Raw genomic sequence first — 18,160 nt, 5'->3', positions numbered from 1 at the left:
GGCAGACCCCCCCTAAGCGGGTCCTAACACTGACCCTTCAGCCTGCTTCCTTGAGCTTCTGGCAAAGATATCTCTAATGAGACAGAAAGGGGTATTTTTTATTTATTATTTATTATTGCCATTTATATAGCGCCAACAGATTCCGTAGCGCTTATTTTTTTATATACACCCCTTTACTTATTAACCCTTAATAGGGAACACATGGGATGGGTAGCAGCATTGTAACCAGGCTGTGTGATACAAAGTAAATACAAATACAAAAAGAGAAGTCCTGCGCTTAAGCTGCAAGGACTACAACACACATCAGCCCCAATATATAGTAAAAACCAAAGAAAAGAAACTGTTACTTGCGCTTTTTCCTTAATCCCTATGTATATTTAGACAAATGGAGGTCATTTAGTTGCTCCAATGGCCATTGGAGGGATGCCCGCCTGCCAACGTCAAGGCAGACCCCCCCTAAGCGGGTCCTAACACTGACCCTTCAGCCTGCTTCCTTGAGCTTCTGGCAAAGATATCTCTAATGAGACAGAAAGGGGTATTTTTTATATACACCCCTTTACTTATTAACCCTTAATAGGGAACACATGGGATGGGTAGCAGCATTGTAACCAGGCTGTGTGATACAAAGTAAATACAAATACAAAAAGAGAAGTCCTGCGCTTAAGCTGCAAGGACTACAACACACATCAGCCCCAATATATAGTAAAAACCAAAGAAAAGAAAATGTTACTTGCGCTTTTTCCTTAATCCCTATGTATATTTAGACAAATGGAGGTCATTTAGTTGCTCCAATGGCCATTGGAGGGATGCCCGCCTGCCAACGTCAAGGCAGACCCCCCCTAAGCGGGTCCTAACACTGACCCTTCAGCCTGCTTCCTTGAGCTTCTGGCAAAGATATCTCTAATGAGACAGAAAGGGGTATTTTTTATATACACCCCTTTACTTATTAACCCTTAATAGGGAACACATGGGATGGGTAGCAGCATTGTAACCAGGCTGTGTGATACAAAGTAAATACAAATACAAAAAGAGAAGTCCTGCGCTTAAGCTGCAAGGACTACAACACACATCAGCCCCAATATATAGTAAAAACCAAAGAAAAGAAAATGTTACTTGCGCTTTTTCCTTAATCCCTATGTATATTTAGACAAATGGAGGTCATTTAGTTGCTCCAATGGCCATTGGAGGGATGCCCGCCTGCCAACGTCAAGGCAGACCCCCCCTAAGCGGGTCCTAACACTGACCCTTCAGCCTGCTTCCTTGAGCTTCTGGCAAAGATATCTCTAATGAGACAGAAAGGGGTATTTTTTATATACACCCCTTTACTTATTAACCCTTAATAGGGAACACATGGGATGGGTAGCAGCATTGTAACCAGGCTGTGTGATACAAAGTAAATACAAATACAAAAAGAGAAGTCCTGCGCTTAAGCTGCAAGGACTACAACACACATCAGCCCCAATATATAGTAAAAACCAAAGAAAAGAAAATGTTACTTGCGCTTTTTCCTTAATCCCTATGTATATTTAGACAAATGGAGGTCATTTAGTTGCTCCAATGGCCATTGGAGGGATGCCCGCCTGCCAACGTCAAGGCAGACCCCCCCTAAGCGGGTCCTAACACTGACCCTTCAGCCTGCTTCCTTGAGCTTCTGGCAAAGATATCTCTAATGAGACAGAAAGGGGTATTTTTTATATACACCCCTTTACTTATTAACCCTTAATAGGGAACACATGGGATGGGTAGCAGCATTGTAACCAGGCTGTGTGATACAAAGTAAATACAAATACAAAAAGAGAAGTCCTGCGCTTAAGCTGCAAGGACTACAACACACATCAGCCCCAATATATAGTAAAAACCAAAGAAAAGAAAATGTTACTTGCGCTTTTTCCTTAATCCCTATGTATATTTAGACAAATGGAGGTCATTTAGTTGCTCCAATGGCCATTGGAGGGATGCCCGCCTGCCAACGTCAAGGCAGACCCCCCCTAAGCTACCCAACCCATCCCATGTGTTCCCTATTAAGGGTTAATAAGTAAAGGGGTGTATATAAAAAATACCCCTTTCTGTCTCATTAGAGATATCTTTGCCAGAAGCTCAAGGAAGCAGGCTGAAGGGTCAGTGTTAGGACCCGCTTAGGGGGGGTCTGCCTTGACGTTGGCAGGCGGGCATCCCTCCAATGGCCATTGGAGCAACTAAATGACCTCCATTTGTCTAAATATACATAGGGATTAAGGAAAAAGCGCAAGTAACATTTTCTTTTCTTTGGTTTTTACTATATATTGGGGCTGATGTGTGTTGTAGTCCTTGCAGCTTAAGCGCAGGACTTCTCTTTTTGTATTTGTATTTACTTTGTATCACACAGCCTGGTTACAATGCTGCTACCCATCCCATGTGTTCCCTATTAAGGGTTAATAAGTAAAGGGGTGTATATAAAAAATACCCCTTTCTGTCTCATTAGAGATATCTTTGCCAGAAGCTCAAGGAAGCAGGCTGAAGGGTCAGTGTTAGGACCCGCTTAGGGGGGGTCTGCCTTGACGTTGGCAGGCGGGCATCCCTCCAATGGCCATTGGAGCAACTAAATGACCTCCATTTGTCTAAATATACATAGGGATTAAGGAAAAAGCGCAAGTAACATTTTCTTTTCTTTGGTTTTTACTATATATTGGGGCTGATGTGTGTTGTAGTCCTTGCAGCTTAAGCGCAGGACTTCTCTTTTTGTATTTGTATTTACTTTGTATCACACAGCCTGGTTACAATGCTGCTACCCATCCCATGTGTTCCCTATTAAGGGTTAATAAGTAAAGGGGTGTATATAAAAAATACCCCTTTCTGTCTCATTAGAGATATCTTTGCCAGAAGCTCAAGGAAGCAGGCTGAAGGGTCAGTGTTAGGACCCGCTTAGGGGGGGTCTGCCTTGACGTTGGCAGGCGGGCATCCCTCCAATGGCCATTGGAGCAACTAAATGACCTCCATTTGTCTAAATATACATAGGGATTAAGGAAAAAGCGCAAGTAACATTTTCTTTTCTTTGGTTTTTACTATATATTGGGGCTGATGTGTGTTGTAGTCCTTGCAGCTTAAGCGCAGGACTTCTCTTTTTGTATTTGTATTTACTTTGTATCACACAGCCTGGTTACAATGCTGCTACCCATCCCATGTGTTCCCTATTAAGGGTTAATAAGTAAAGGGGTGTATATAAAAAATACCCCTTTCTGTCTCATTAGAGATATCTTTGCCAGAAGCTCAAGGAAGCAGGCTGAAGGGTCAGTGTTAGGACCCGCTTAGGGGGGGTCTGCCTTGACGTTGGCAGGCGGGCATCCCTCCAATGGCCATTGGAGCAACTAAATGACCTCCATTTGTCTAAATATACATAGGGATTAAGGAAAAAGCGCAAGTAACATTTTCTTTTCTTTGGTTTTTACTATATATTGGGGCTGATGTGTGTTGTAGTCCTTGCAGCTTAAGCGCAGGACTTCTCTTTTTGTATTTGTATTTACTTTGTATCACACAGCCTGGTTACAATGCTGCTACCCATCCCATGTGTTCCCTATTAAGGGTTAATAAGTAAAGGGGTGTATATAAAAAATACCCCTTTCTGTCTCATTAGAGATATCTTTGCCAGAAGCTCAAGGAAGCAGGCTGAAGGGTCAGTGTTAGGACCCGCTTAGGGGGGGTCTGCCTTGACGTTGGCAGGCGGGCATCCCTCCAATGGCCATTGGAGCAACTAAATGACCTCCATTTGTCTAAATATACATAGGGATTAAGGAAAAAGCGCAAGTAACATTTTCTTTTCTTTGGTTTTTACTATATATTGGGGCTGATGTGTGTTGTAGTCCTTGCAGCTTAAGCGCAGGACTTCTCTTTTTGTATTTGTATTTACTTTGTATCACACAGCCTGGTTACAATGCTGCTACCCATCCCATGTGTTCCCTATTAAGGGTTAATAAGTAAAGGGGTGTATATAAAAAATACCCCTTTCTGTCTCATTAGAGATATCTTTGCCAGAAGCTCAAGGAAGCAGGCTGAAGGGTCAGTGTTAGGACCCGCTTAGGGGGGGTCTGCCTTGACGTTGGCAGGCGGGCATCCCTCCAATGGCCATTGGAGCAACTAAATGACCTCCATTTGTCTAAATATACATAGGGATTAAGGAAAAAGCGCAAGTAACATTTTCTTTTCTTTGGTTTTTACTATATATTGGGGCTGATGTGTGTTGTAGTCCTTGCAGCTTAAGCGCAGGACTTCTCTTTTTGTATTTGTATTTACTTTGTATCACACAGCCTGGTTACAATGCTGCTACCCATCCCATGTGTTCCCTATTAAGGGTTAATAAGTAAAGGGGTGTATATAAAAAATACCCCTTTCTGTCTCATTAGAGATATCTTTGCCAGAAGCTCAAGGAAGCAGGCTGAAGGGTCAGTGTTAGGACCCGCTTAGGGGGGGTCTGCCTTGACGTTGGCAGGCGGGCATCCCTCCAATGGCCATTGGAGCAACTAAATGACCTCCATTTGTCTAAATATACATAGGGATTAAGGAAAAAGCGCAAGTAACATTTTCTTTTCTTTGGTTTTTACTATATATTGGGGCTGATGTGTGTTGTAGTCCTTGCAGCTTAAGCGCAGGACTTCTCTTTTTGTATTTGTATTTACTTTGTATCACACAGCCTGGTTACAATGCTGCTACCCATCCCATGTGTTCCCTATTAAGGGTTAATAAGTAAAGGGGTGTATATAAAAAATACCCCTTTCTGTCTCATTAGAGATATCTTTGCCAGAAGCTCAAGGAAGCAGGCTGAAGGGTCAGTGTTAGGACCCGCTTAGGGGGGGTCTGCCTTGACGTTGGCAGGCGGGCATCCCTCCAATGGCCATTGGAGCAACTAAATGACCTCCATTTGTCTAAATATACATAGGGATTAAGGAAAAAGCGCAAGTAACATTTTCTTTTCTTTGGTTTTTACTATATATTGGGGCTGATGTGTGTTGTAGTCCTTGCAGCTTAAGCGCAGGACTTCTCTTTTTGTATTTGTATTTACTAGATGCATTTAAACCTGCATTGTAAACTATTTTTGTGTGGTGTCATAATGTAAAATAGTTTTGTACATAGAAAATGTTAACACCGAACTCCAAAAGCATGCAGCTCTGTTTTGTAATATTATGAATGAATGTACAGCCGAAATTTGCCATTACACACCTTCATGTTTGAATTAGTTCATGCGTGCCATCAACTTAATATGATATTTGTACAATCTGTTTAAAGGGTTTGAAATATTAACTTGGTCAACCTATTATATTTATGTTCCCATTCCCAAGTGTTTTCCAACTACACGCTGAAACAAGCAAATCTGTACTGGGTGTGTTGTGAAAATAGTGCTTGGAGCGCGTAATGCAGTGATCTGGGAGGGAATTGCTGGAACAGATCCATGTATCACTGCTTGGGAAGCAAAATCCAAATAGGTTATGGTGGGGAAAAATCCCACTAGCATTGTATTAACTATCCACATACTTCAGGTGGAAGGGGTTTTCAATCACAATTTTTCCCCACCATAACCTATTTGGATTTTGCTTCCCAAGCAGTACCAAGCCTCAATAAGCAAACCAGTAACCAACCTCATGCTGCATTGAGGCAACTACTTGTGGGAAAGAATCTACTCATCACTTTATTCAAGGTCACTGCTGCTATGGAGGCAGATGTGGAAGTATGTGAAACATTTCTTTATTGGGACAGTGTTTTAAGAAAAGTGGCGGTTTCTCCTGAGGAACTGGAGCTCTTTGTTGATGCTTCAGTAGTGTGCAGAGGGTTGGCCTGCAGAGTGTAAAATAAGGCCACTCATCCGCAAACTAGCATTCCTCGAGTTGTTTCCATTTGTGTTGGCACTTTCATTGTGGGTTGAACAGTTGAGGCATAGATGTCATACCTCCAATTAGCCAGCGCCGCTCTGGTCCTGTCTTCTGACTTAGTTGTGCAATATAAACATTGCAGTTTGACAAAAACTGCAATGTTTCACACTGCAGGACTAAGGGGGACCAGGACATTGTACCCAAACCACTACAATGAGATGACACATAAAAAAAAATTAAATAAAAGATACATAACTCTGAAGCTCATTGATACACGTGAGGAGTGAAACCTAGCCCATCTGGTCCAATCACACAAAAGAGCTAAAGTAGCTCAAATAAGCTAAATAAGTTAACGCTGGCCATGATAGAAATGTGTCAGAATACACAGTGCATCACAGTTTGGTGTATATGGGGGTGCATAGCCGCAGACCAGTTAGTGAGCCCATGATGACCCCAGAACTTGAACCATGGAGAAATGGAAGAAGTTTGCCTGGTTTAACAAATCATTTTTCTTTTATATCAGGTGGATAACTGAGTGCATGAGTGTTTTGCGTACCTGGGGAAGTGATAGAAGCAGGATGCATTATGGGAAGAAGGCAGGCTGGAGGAGGAAATGTTATGATCTGAGTAATATTCTGCTAGGAAACCTTGGGTCCTGGCATTCATGTGAATGTTATCTTTGACACCTACCACCTACCTAGAGATGTAGACCATGTACACTCCTTAATGGCAATGGTGTTCTGATGGCAGTCGCCTTTCAGCAGCATAATGCACCCTGCCACATTGCAAATATTGTTCAGGAATGGTTTGAGGAACATGATAAAGAGTTCACAGTGTTCCCTTGGCCTCCAAATTCTCAAGATCAAAATTTGATTGAGCATCTGTGGGATGTGCTGGAACAACAAATTTGATCCATGGAGTCCCCACTTGGTATACAGGTATGTTTTATAAATATGAAAGCAGAAAATCTTTTTGGTTTTGAATCGGCAATGCAATACAGTCTAAAATCAGGATTACAGTTCTAAGTGGTACTCCACAACACTTGGAATTGTGACATTTATAAAATAAGCATAGGGTGGGAGGGGGCATACAAGTTAACTCTTAGAAGACTGGAGTGTCTCTTTAAGTTTTATTGCGATCAAGATAATATCACAGCAGCTATTCACATGATGGCAGGGTACCAGAGAGCAGCATCCAAAAGTGAAGGACTATTGCATTTCGCCAATACTGTAATACACATTCTTCTTTATCTGTGTTTAGGAGTAAATAGCAAACTGAGTATGATACATTAATTATTCTATTATTTTCGCAATTGTGTACTAAATCCTTTAAATATTGGAGTTTTTTCTGAAAATGATAATTATAATTCTAGCATGCATGCAGCACTCAACTGAGTTCACAGAGCTCAATACCAAGTAGATTTTTTTCTTTGACGGACTAGTATGTTCCTTATTTGTGGGAAAATACTGCCACCTAGAGGAGTAAATGCTATTTTCATTCTCCCCCATAGTAATATTTTAATAATTAATATTTTCTTTTTTAATTTTCACTCTTTTGACTGCAAAGCCTAGTATGTAGTAGGAGGTGGGATAGCATCAGCATGGCTGCATTCCAGTTTAATATTCCATTTCAATCAGCAGCGCCCCTGGCTGAGCCTTCTGTTATCAGGGGGTCAGAAGGACAGGGGGTCAGAGCGATCTGGCATTGAAGCACAGACTTTGGGATAAACCGTTTTACCCCTAAAGGTGAGCCAGTGCCAGGGACCTCCTGGCACCAAATCAACTTCATTTTGAGGAGGTTGTTATGATGCTCAGAGTGATCCTTTTATTATTATTTTTTACATTTTTAAACTGAAGTTTAAATGTTTACAAGTAAAAAAGATTTCTGTGTTTGTAGTTTTACAGAGAAAGAAGAAAGACATAAAAACAATAGGTTCTCCAATCATCATTCCAAAAGTCAATATAAAATCTTTAATGTTACCATTTTTTAAATGTTATTTTAATAAATGCCACAGTAATAGAGACACATGAAATATGATAGCAGATGTTGTGGGCATCTCTACATCTCCCCTTATGCTTTGCCAGTAAGAGTACATGTGCAATATGAAAAAGTAGATATTTAGATCTTATAGCTACTTTTTACATATACTCTAACCGTACTCTTTAAACTTCTATATAAGAGACATTTATATCCAGTTTTAAATGACAGTTCCCCCGGTTATTTTGAAAAGTACGTGGAGAGGGTCACCTCAATGGTATCTCTAATGTCTTACCTTTTAAGTGGTGTCTCGTTTATACATCATACCCACAGCCATTGACCGGATGTAGCATGGCAAAGGTTGTCCTTACCATGGTAAGAACAGGTTATCAGTTCTATATGTACGGTTTGTAGGTTTATTCTATCGATCAAACAGAAGTCTAACCGTGTGGATGTATCATGTACATTAGAAAAGTAAGTATAGTTCCTATATACAGGGTTTAAGCTCCTCCATGCGTCTATTAAGTCGTATTTAAGGTGCGCACTTATCCTTGCCTGCCTACTCGCTTGAGTGTTTACATTACTAGTGTCTAGTGAGGGATCTAAGATGCAGTTAAGGTGACCACAAATAAATAATTGGCCAGACTTAATTTTGTATATTGTTGTAAGTGCTCCGCGCAGGAAGTTCATCTGATTAATATTTGGTGGATATAGGCTTGCTATGGTAATTGGGGTTTCATTGAGTAGTCCCACTAGTATAAGTATTCTACCATAATTGCCTTTATATTCCTTGTCACAATTAAATAAAATGTCCAGATTTTGATATACAAATTCCCCACATGGAGCCGGATTGTTTTGCCCCATTTGAATCCATTCAGGCTTTAGTAAATAACATTGATAGAATCATTTACCATCATTGTCTTCTATAAGGCCATGAAAAGGTAAAAGAATATGATATATCTCACACAATCATTTGAAAAAAAACCAATAAGTCTATTCTGGGATTTAGTCATTTATTTTTATTGAACATTGCTAAAGCATATATATTTGTCAGAAAAACAATTGCTAGTGAAAATAAAAAGAAATATTAGTGATATTGTATATATGTCATCTACTAATTTATTTATTTTCAGATCAGTGATATGTTAAAACTATTGAAAGTATATATGTATAATTGTGTTTTTATGATTAACTTTACTTGATACAAATCTTAACCTACAGAGTATAATAAAATATAATAAATCTATCTTGTGCATATGAAACTATTAAAAATATATTTTTTAAAACGGTGTTCAAAACTGACACCAGCTAAAATAATTTCCATGGGGTCTAGTGCACTATGTTGTAGCCTAGATCCTTAGACCCCTGCTAATTAAATGAATATCTAGGCACAAGAACCACTATAGCCACTAGAGGGACCGCCTCAATATTGTACTGCAATGACTGCAAGACTGACGTTCGGCGTCTGAACGCTCTGCAATAAGATGCCGAACACTCCCCATAGAGATGTATTGTGTCAACTTTACATATGGATATTTTATTATTGTACTATACTAGGAATAAAAGAAATAACTCTACACTAAACAGTGTTTAGTGTCTAAACAGTATTTAGACTAGATAATAGTATAATATTATAAAAGGGAAGCCATGAAAAGTATTTTACTTTAAGTTATCACCTAAATAAAAAGCCAGCTCTGAAGAAGCACAATGCATGTCATTGGCCATAGAAAACTGTTGATACTCAGCAGGAACCCAGGTTGATTGAGAACTATTGCAAAAAGTATAATGGGGCCTTTTTCCTCCTCACATCATAACCATTACAGCAGGCTGCAGTGGTTATGATGCTTGGAGTAGCCCTTTAACCCCTTAAGGACACATGACATGATTCCCTTTTATTCCAGAAGTTTGGTCCTTAAGGGGTTAAGGGGCAACAGTATATCATTTACCCACACTCTGATCCCCAATAGCTTTGTGCCAGTATGGAATGCACCACTTATTTAGCATTTTCAATTCTATAAAGCCATGGCATTGTTAATTGAGTGGGGAAAGTCAATTTTGCTGAATCATTTTTTAATGACAGTTTTTTTATGAAAATGTCTGAAATTACTTTTTCCACCATTGGGGATTATTTGTGTTCATTTAGGCAACCACCATTTATATATTTTTAGAATCTTATCTGATATTGGAAGAAGCTGCATTTTGCTTTCACACACTCGTTTTCCTGACACTTTAGTGCCCTGAGGGTGCCCTCACCCTCAGGGTCCCCCTCCCGTGGTGCTGAAGGGGTTAAAACCCCTTCAGCAGCTTACCTTATTCCAGCGCCGGGCTCCCTCAGCCCTGGTGACCTCTCCTCCACCGCCGTTGTCAGCTCCCCCGTCTCAATGCTTTCCTATGGACGCTCTGCGCGATGGACTGGAGGCATTATATGCATCCAGCATCGCAGATGCGCCTCTAGTGCCTTTCTGGAAGACAGCCACTAGAGGCTGGCTTAACCCCAAATGTAAACATAGCAGTTTCTCTGAAACTGCTATGCTTGCATCTGAAGGGTTAAAACCTGAGGGACCTGGCACCCAGACCACTACATTGAGCTGAAGTGGTCTGGGTGACTATGGTGTCCCTTTAAAAAATGTTCTAAATGTGACCATATTGTTTTAGTTTCCTGTTCCTGTGCCCTTATTCTTCTTTTACTGTAATGTGCCTAAATAATCCATGTTTTCACCACTTTAAAATAACACAACTGCCTTAAATGTAAAAACAACACTTTGTATACTTAGCCATTATTTTTCATCATTTCACATTACTTCGTGTTACAGCGGAAAAGTAGCAATTTATGAAGAAAGGCTATCTTGCTTAGTTTGTATGAGCTTTATTCACAATGCAAACACCATTAAGATGACAAAGCCCTATTAATGACAGTCTCCCACTAAACATCTTTGACTTTGCGAGCAAGAACAAATATGCTGGAGTCGTGATTGCAAAGATCGTATTGCTCTTTGTCATACTTCCTTGGAATGACATCAAGGTCCAAGATGGTATAACCAGCCTCAGTGATGGCATTTCTCATAAATTCTGCATTTAAAGACAAACAAGAGAACCTTTTGCCCCCTAAAAGGTAAGAGGTACAATTAAGAATTTCAGTAATTATTAAATTCCCCCCTGTTTTTAATAAACTGGAGATGTTTTTAAGGACATTTCGATAGGTGTCCAGATCTTTGCAAGCGCACTCCAAACACCCGAGGGTCATTATGCAGTCGACCGGTGGCAGATGCACTGGCGCTGTTGGATTTTTCTTTGTGACATCACATTTTATGGTCTTCGTCACAGTGTTCCTTAGTTTCTCTCTTTTCTGCTCAACTGTTGTACTGAAAGAGAAAATATAGATTTGTCCAGTCAGTATATTGGTTTAATTCCCATGTAGTAGTCAGCATTAGACATGTGCACAATAAAAAAAAATGAAATACGTTTTTTGAAAAATAGAAAGTTGACGAATGTTGTTTTGTCTTCTCAGAATTTCAGAAACGAGATTTTGATTCCAAAGTTGAATCAGTTGTAGGGTGTGAAAATAGGCCCATCAGTGAGCTGCAAAATACATTATATTTATATATTTCGCAGTATACTGATCGGAGGATTTTCGCGCCATTTAGTTCACAGATCAAATGAGAAAAATTATATATTTGTTAAATGTATAAAATACACATTTTTTACTGCTTCTCCTTTTGCTCTCTTTTGCTCACTTCTCATTTCATCTGTGAATAAAATCAACATTCAGTCCCTTAGTCATGAAACATCTTTTTTTCCCCACCAATCATTGATTTTTTTTTTGATCCATGGACGGAATTTAGAATCACAACCCTGAACAAAACATGCTTGGCATTGTGCAGTTTGGTTTGGCAGTGATTTGGAAATTTACCCAATACACCAAAAAACCAAAACTGTGATGGCAGGACCAGCACAATGTAAGGACATCATTAGACACACTTGCACTGTGGTCATACTAACCGGGTTAGTCACTAAAGTGAAAATTCTAAGTGGATTTCAAATTCAAGATAAAAATATCCAAACTGGAAAGATTCTCTAATTCAACCATACTTCCAGTTTGGTTTATTTTGCCTTACGTTTGAAATTCATGTTGAATTCACTTTGAGTTCAACATGAGGTTGCAAGTTTCCCAGGGTCCAATCACCCCCCGCCCATCCCATCCCAATTGCATTCCTTTAAAAACTGGGAGGTATTAATTATTTGTTAGAACGTGCTGTTGCTAAAGCGCCATATACTTATATGTGTTTTTATTATTTGTAGGAGAATATAGTTTTAACTACTTTGGGGTAATTCAAATTAAAGAGACAATATAGTCACCAGAACAACAACAGCTTAATCTAGTTGTTCTGGTGTCTGTTGCATGTCCCTGTAGATATGCTAATGTAAGCACTGCCTCTTCAGAGAAAATGCAGTGTTTACATTACTGCCTATGAACACCTCTAATGGCAGTCACTCACCCAATTGATGATCTCAGCCAAGGAGGGCCAGGCATGAGGAGACCTGTTAGGCGCTGGAAAAATGACAGTAAAATACATTTTTCACAGGGTGGAAACGTTGGCCGGACGCCTATATGTAGTTTTACAACATGTTTGTATTCCTGACGATATAGTTTTCATTTAAACAATCTTTTAAATGTGAATGTGAAGAAAATAGACTTTTTTATTTTCGGTATTTTCTTCTCTATTTGCGACTTTGTGTTGTTTTTCTTTTAAGCATTAAGTTAGGTTATTTAATAATATACTGTTTTACTCTACCCTTTGCCTTCCATTTCACAGACTGTTTTTATTGCCTCGGTCCAATCAAATGTTCCTGGTTCATTCCTCAACGATCTTTCATAGTATTCTCGATTACGATCAGAATAGTCAGCACCGATGATCTCTTTAAAGGCTTCACATGCTGATAGATCCTGGAAAATGGTGGGTCCATGGCCAATGTCAAGCAGAACATCTCCTTTTACACCTCCTGGATGAGGATATGAACACATTTGATAACAAGGAAAATTTTACATTTTACATAGTTGCAGAGCTGAAAAGAGACTTGCGTCTATCAAGTTCAGGGGGGTGGGGACAAATCAGTCAATAATTCCTGTATAAAAAAGTACTCACTTTATTAATACATATATAACAGCATCTTCATATTGCAGCCTTGTTACACAGGGTTTCTGCAGCCGCCATTTCAAATCCCTCGAACATTCCACTAACTACCAACAGGAACAGGAAGTAAAGAACCAAAAGAAAGGAAGTGGATCATCCACATCCAAAAACAGCCCAACCGCCCATACATCACAATACCTACACTTATACACTTACACACTCATACACAGCCCAACAGTCAATACATCACAGAATGGGACACATGCAGAGGTTTGGGGGAAGGGGGGGGGGGTAATGGGACACATGGAGGAGCTGTGGAGGGGTGAATGAGACACATGGAGGGACTATAGGGGGGAATGGGACACATGGAGGGGCTGGGGTGAAATGGGACACATGCAGAGGCTGGGGGGTAATGGGACACATGGAGGGGTGAATGAGACAAATGGAGGCCACAACGAGATACACTTAGGAGCACACAAAGGGGCTGGGAGCACAAATAGACACACAGAAGGGAAGGGGAGACAAAGATACACAGATGGGCTGGGGGGAAGAGACACATGGAGGGAAAGGGGAAAAAGTACACACGGAGGGGGAGGAAACACACAAAAGTGTAAGGGGAGAAACAGATGCACAAAGGGGCTGGGTGAAGTAAGAGGCCTGCCAGCCAGCCACAGCAGCCAGCCTGCCAGCCAGCAACAGTAATTAAAGTGAGAAGAGCCAACTTGGCGTTGGTATTAAAGAGCTCTGTTACTTTACTATATTGTGAATGAGCGCCAGAGTGTTAGAGAGACCCCTCTCCAGGGCCGATTAGACTGCATTGAGGGGACTCTTTTTGAGATACAATTTACAAATATGTCCAATATATATATTCTTGAAAACATTTTTAAAAAATGGGGGTGTTTTTCACATTTAAAGTTGTGGGGGTGGTGGGGGCCAAATATAGGATTCGTCCAGGGGGCCAAATGCTGCAGGTATGCCCAGGAAGCCAATCAAAATGCTGAAGGGTTAGCCTAATTATTTAGGTGCATAGAAATATCCAGACAATGAGTCTGTGTTTGCGTGTATTTATTTTATTTATGTATTACTGGCATTTAGAAAGTCCCAACATATTCTGTACAACTGGAAAAAAGACAACAGAATATAAACAGACCAATAAATAAAAGGTAAAGGGCCTTGCCCATGAGCTTACAATCTAAAGGTTAAAATGGGAAGATGTGACAGATGGCAGAGATAATTAATAGTATAATTGCAGTAACTGATAACATGTGAAGGTAAGTTGGAGGTGACTGTGTGTAATCCCTAACAGCTGGAAGAACAAGCTATATAGTTAGAATGAACCAGGTTGCTAGGAGGGGAGTGTGGGCAGGAAGAGCTAAGTAGAACTGAAGTGGCTTTGTTGCAGATGTTTTGTGGAATTGGGCCCAGGGAACAGAAATACATAGTTATTTGTAGGAATTTAAAACTTGGAGGGGACGCCATTGAGGGAGGAGGGGAGTGTTACAGCAGAATAGACATTTATTGTATACAATTTAAGTATTTGCCAGCCAAATTATACCAGCCAAAATATTAATAAATACTTGTAACTGCAAGCACAAAATATTACAGTAGTTTACTATAGGTAGAAATCGTAGCATTATTATAGTAAATGAATAATGTAGTAACAAAGGTCTTCCAAATTTCAGTCCAATGTGTGAGGCAATAGGACACCATATGAAGGGAGATATGGGGAATATTGAAATCTTAGGGAATAAGGCATTAGCGTATTGCTTGCACTAATTACAGCATATATTAGAGGATTAATGGAGAAATATGTAATTTGAAGAAGATTGTAGCATATATTGGAATTACAGGAAAAAATGCAACATATACATATAAATAGTAATGTTTCTGTAACTAAATTGTATTTAGTTTTTTTCTCATATCCATAAACAAGAATAATATACCAGGTCATTTTTTTGGCAAATTAGCTAGCACACGCTTTAAAAGGTTATAAAAAACAAAATAGCTGCTAGAAATTGTGTTTGTCTGTTTTATGTGTCTGTGAGCGTATGTGTTTACCAGCATCAATACAGCTATCTATGCAGTGGCGAACATACGGCGGTCGCAGAGGTCGAAGCTGCGACCTGGCCCTTCACTCCAGGGGGCCCAGCCACCCTGCAGTCTCCTGTGACTGGGTGCCCGCTGCCAGACATTACAGACATGAAAGTCAAACTGTTAATACAACTAGCAAAATATTTGAAAGAGTATTAAAGATAAAACTAGAACAATGGGAGTGTTTATTATTAAATATTACAAATGTGGTAACATTTGGAAAGAGCTATTCATTAGTAATCTCATTTAGTATTTGTCAGCAGATATTTTTCGTCCTCCCCCTCTCCAGTTATGTAAATTTACTTCTGAGTTTGGACATTGGAACATAACAGGACTCAGGCAAAAAGCTCTTATATTTGTCTCAGTGGTGTCCCACGGTAAATCCCCATATGCTTTACAACTACAGTGTCCATAAGCAACAATACACACATTAGTAAATGACGCTGTAAATTTTTTATCATACACCCAGATCTCCACAGCAGTTTTACAAGTACATGATTTCAACTCCTACAGGCAAACTTAAACCGTTTTTACTTTGTAAAAAATACTGCATTTGCCTTAGAAGGTTACACTTAAAAACAAATTAACAAGAGAGAATAATTTAAAGCTGTAATGTTGAATTCTGAAATATAAACTGTGAAATCTTTCATCCCAGACGTAAACTGAAAATACTTTCATTACACTAAGTATCATTAAGGTTTTCTAACTAAATGAAATAAAAATACAGACTAAATACAAAGTTATTCTTATCTATGGACCCAGTTTATATTCATCAATATCTTTTCTAGAGTTTTTTAAAGCTTACATTTTCACCCAAAACCCAGCACAGTTTGTCAATGCATCAACACGTCTCCAAAAGTAATGAAAGTTGAATAACAATACACTTACGTAAAGTGAAAGTCTCATGAAGTTTCTTCAACGCAAAGGACAGAAAGCCATCTGTTACCAAAATTCCTGATTTTGGACCATAGTACATATTATTATAACAGTTCGGATCAAAAATATCCTGGTATGTTTCTTTGCCTGTGAAATCGACCTCCATTGCGTTGGATTACTGTAAGAATGCAGAAGTCTCCTGTAGTCCTCTCTGAACTTCAGCTGGGAGTGGTAGATCTTTTTTATCGTTTTGCTAAGCATTGGCATAAAGCCAAACTCTTCTAGAACAGCAGCAAAAGATATCGGAATGCAAAACATATCCGTAGTCAACATATTCACTGGGAAATATGCCAGTAACATGCAATCATTAAAGAAATGGAAATAAAACTCAAAAAGTCTAGTCTGCCCAATTTTCTAAATACTTTCATTAGTCCCTGGTCTTATCTGATAGTTAGGATAGCCTTATGCCTATCCCACGCATGCAGCTGGAAGGCTATTCCATGCATCCACTACCCTCTCAGTAAAGTAATACTTCCTGATATTATTTTTAAACCTTTGCCCCTCTAATTTAAGACTATGTCCTCTTGTGGTGGTAGTTTTTCTTATTTTATATATAGTCTCCTCCTTTACTGTGTTAATTGCCTTTATGTATTTAAATGTTTCTATCATTATATATATTTTTCTATATTTTGGTGTAGGCAAAGTTGGAGTTTTACAGAGAAGCTCTTAACATGAAAAAAAATGTAAGGACACAGCAGGCAGGGCTGGCCTTCAGGGCTGCCATCAGAAATGTTGGGGCCCCTGACACAGCTCAAGGTCTGGGCCCCCCGGCGCCTGCACCCTAGTCCCTCCCCCCCGCACCCCCGAGTCCGCCCACAGGGATGCAGTATCTGCAGGGCCGGTGCAAGGATTTTTGCCGCCCTAGGCAAAAGTAAAGTTTGCCGCCCCCCATGTGACATCACAGTGCCCCACCCATATGATCTGCCATGTTAACTAACACAGTGCTGCAGTGCCGCCGTGTTTACAATAAAAGGCCTGCAGGGACAGGCTATAGACACCAGAACCACTACATTAAGCTGCAGTGGTTCTGGGGGACTATAGTGTCCCTTTAATGTGAGGTAAATTAGAGATTAGTGCCACGAATAATATACTAGATTGCCTACTTACAACCAGATGAGGATGATGATGGGCTTCAGCTGCCGTCTGGCTCCACTGGTCTGGTGTAGAACAGGCTCTCTGGAGGAGGTTTGTAACTGTGGTCACAAAAATCAATGTTCTGGGAGAACGGGAAGCAGCTCCATTTTTTGAGGGCCCTTTACACAGCTCAAGGTCTGGGTCCCAGGGTCCACCTTCATGTTCCACCAATGAGTTTGTTCACAGGGGTGTGTGTGTGTGGGGGGGGGGATGTCCTGATGTGTGTAAGGAATGCATTGTGTGAATCTGTGTTTGTATGTGTAAGGGCTGCAAGGTGAGTTTGTGTATGTATGGGATGCAGTGTGTGTGTCTGTAAGGGATGCACTGAGTGTGTGGAAGGGGTGCATTGTGTGTTGCTGTGTGTAAGGGATGCATTGCTTGTGTATGTGTGTCTGTGTGTAATGCATTGTGTGTTCTGTGTGCAAGGGGTGCATTGTGTGTGTGTGATAGATGTCAATCTCTCCCCCTACCCCCGTCAATTTCCTTCTTCTCCCCCCTCTCTAATTTCTTTCTTCTCCCCCTCCCTCTCATTGCCTTCTCCCCCTCCAATTTCCTTCTTCTCCCCCTCGATCTCATTTCCTTCCTTCTCCCCCTCCAATTTCCTTCCTCCCCCTCCAATTTCCTTCCTCTCCCCCCTCCAATTTCCTTCCTCCCTCCCCCCCTCAAATTTCCTTCCTCCCTCCCCCCTCAAATTTCCTTCCTCTCCCCCCTCCCTCAAATTTACTTCCTCTCCCCCCTCAAATGTCATCCCTTCCTCTCCCCCTCCCTCAAATTTCCTCCCTTCCTCTCCCCCCTCCCTCAAATTTCCTCCCTTCCTCTCCCCCTCCCTCAAATTTCCTCCCTTCCTCTCCCCCCTCAAATGTCCTCCCTTCCTCTCCCCCTGCCTCAAATGTCCTCCCTTCCTCTCCCCCCTCAAATTTCCTCCCTTCCTCTCCCCCTCAAATTCCTACCTCTCCCTCCCCTCCCTCAAATTTCCTTCCTCTCCCCCCTCCCTCAAATTTCCTTCCTCTCCCCCCTCAAATTTCCTCCCTTCAGCTCCCCCCTCCCTCAAAT

General features: G+C 40.6%; 1 protein-coding gene across 1 annotated transcript; it reads right to left on the bottom strand.

The window, feature by feature from the left end:
• Nucleotides 1–10,162: 10,162 nt before the first annotated feature.
• LOC134578132 (indolethylamine N-methyltransferase-like) lies at nucleotides 10,163–16,088 on the bottom strand. Its single transcript, XM_063437129.1, has 3 exons — nucleotides 15,926–16,088; nucleotides 12,608–12,815; nucleotides 10,163–11,176 (listed from the first exon to the last, which is right to left on the bottom strand). Exons 1-3 carry the CDS (start codon nucleotides 16,077–16,079, stop codon nucleotides 10,738–10,740), a joined length of 801 nt encoding a protein of 266 aa, XP_063293199.1. The 5' UTR covers nucleotides 16,080–16,088; the 3' UTR covers nucleotides 10,163–10,737.
• Between the last annotated feature and the right edge of the window lie 2,072 nt (nucleotides 16,089–18,160).

The sequence above is a fragment of the Pelobates fuscus genome, chromosome 11, assembly GCF_036172605.1.
Source record: "Pelobates fuscus isolate aPelFus1 chromosome 11, aPelFus1.pri, whole genome shotgun sequence".
NCBI lineage: Eukaryota > Metazoa > Chordata > Amphibia > Anura > Pelobatidae > Pelobates > Pelobates fuscus.
This window is presented reverse-complemented; position numbering and strand designations above follow the sequence as displayed.

Bases quoted from the DNA above. Each gene is read 5' to 3' on its own strand.
- LOC134578132 (XM_063437129.1), bottom strand. From the start codon at position 16,079: ATGGAGGTCGATTTCACAGGCAAAGAAACATACCAGGATATTTTTGAT. The intron at 12,816-15,925 runs GTAAGTGTATTG...ATCCTCATCCAG, and splicing joins TCATGAGACTTTCACTTTAC to GAGGTGTAAAAGGAGATGTT. The intron at 11,177-12,607 runs GTAGAGTAAAAC...TTTCTCTTTCAG, and splicing joins TGTGAAATGGAAGGCAAAGG to TACAACAGTTGAGCAGAAAA.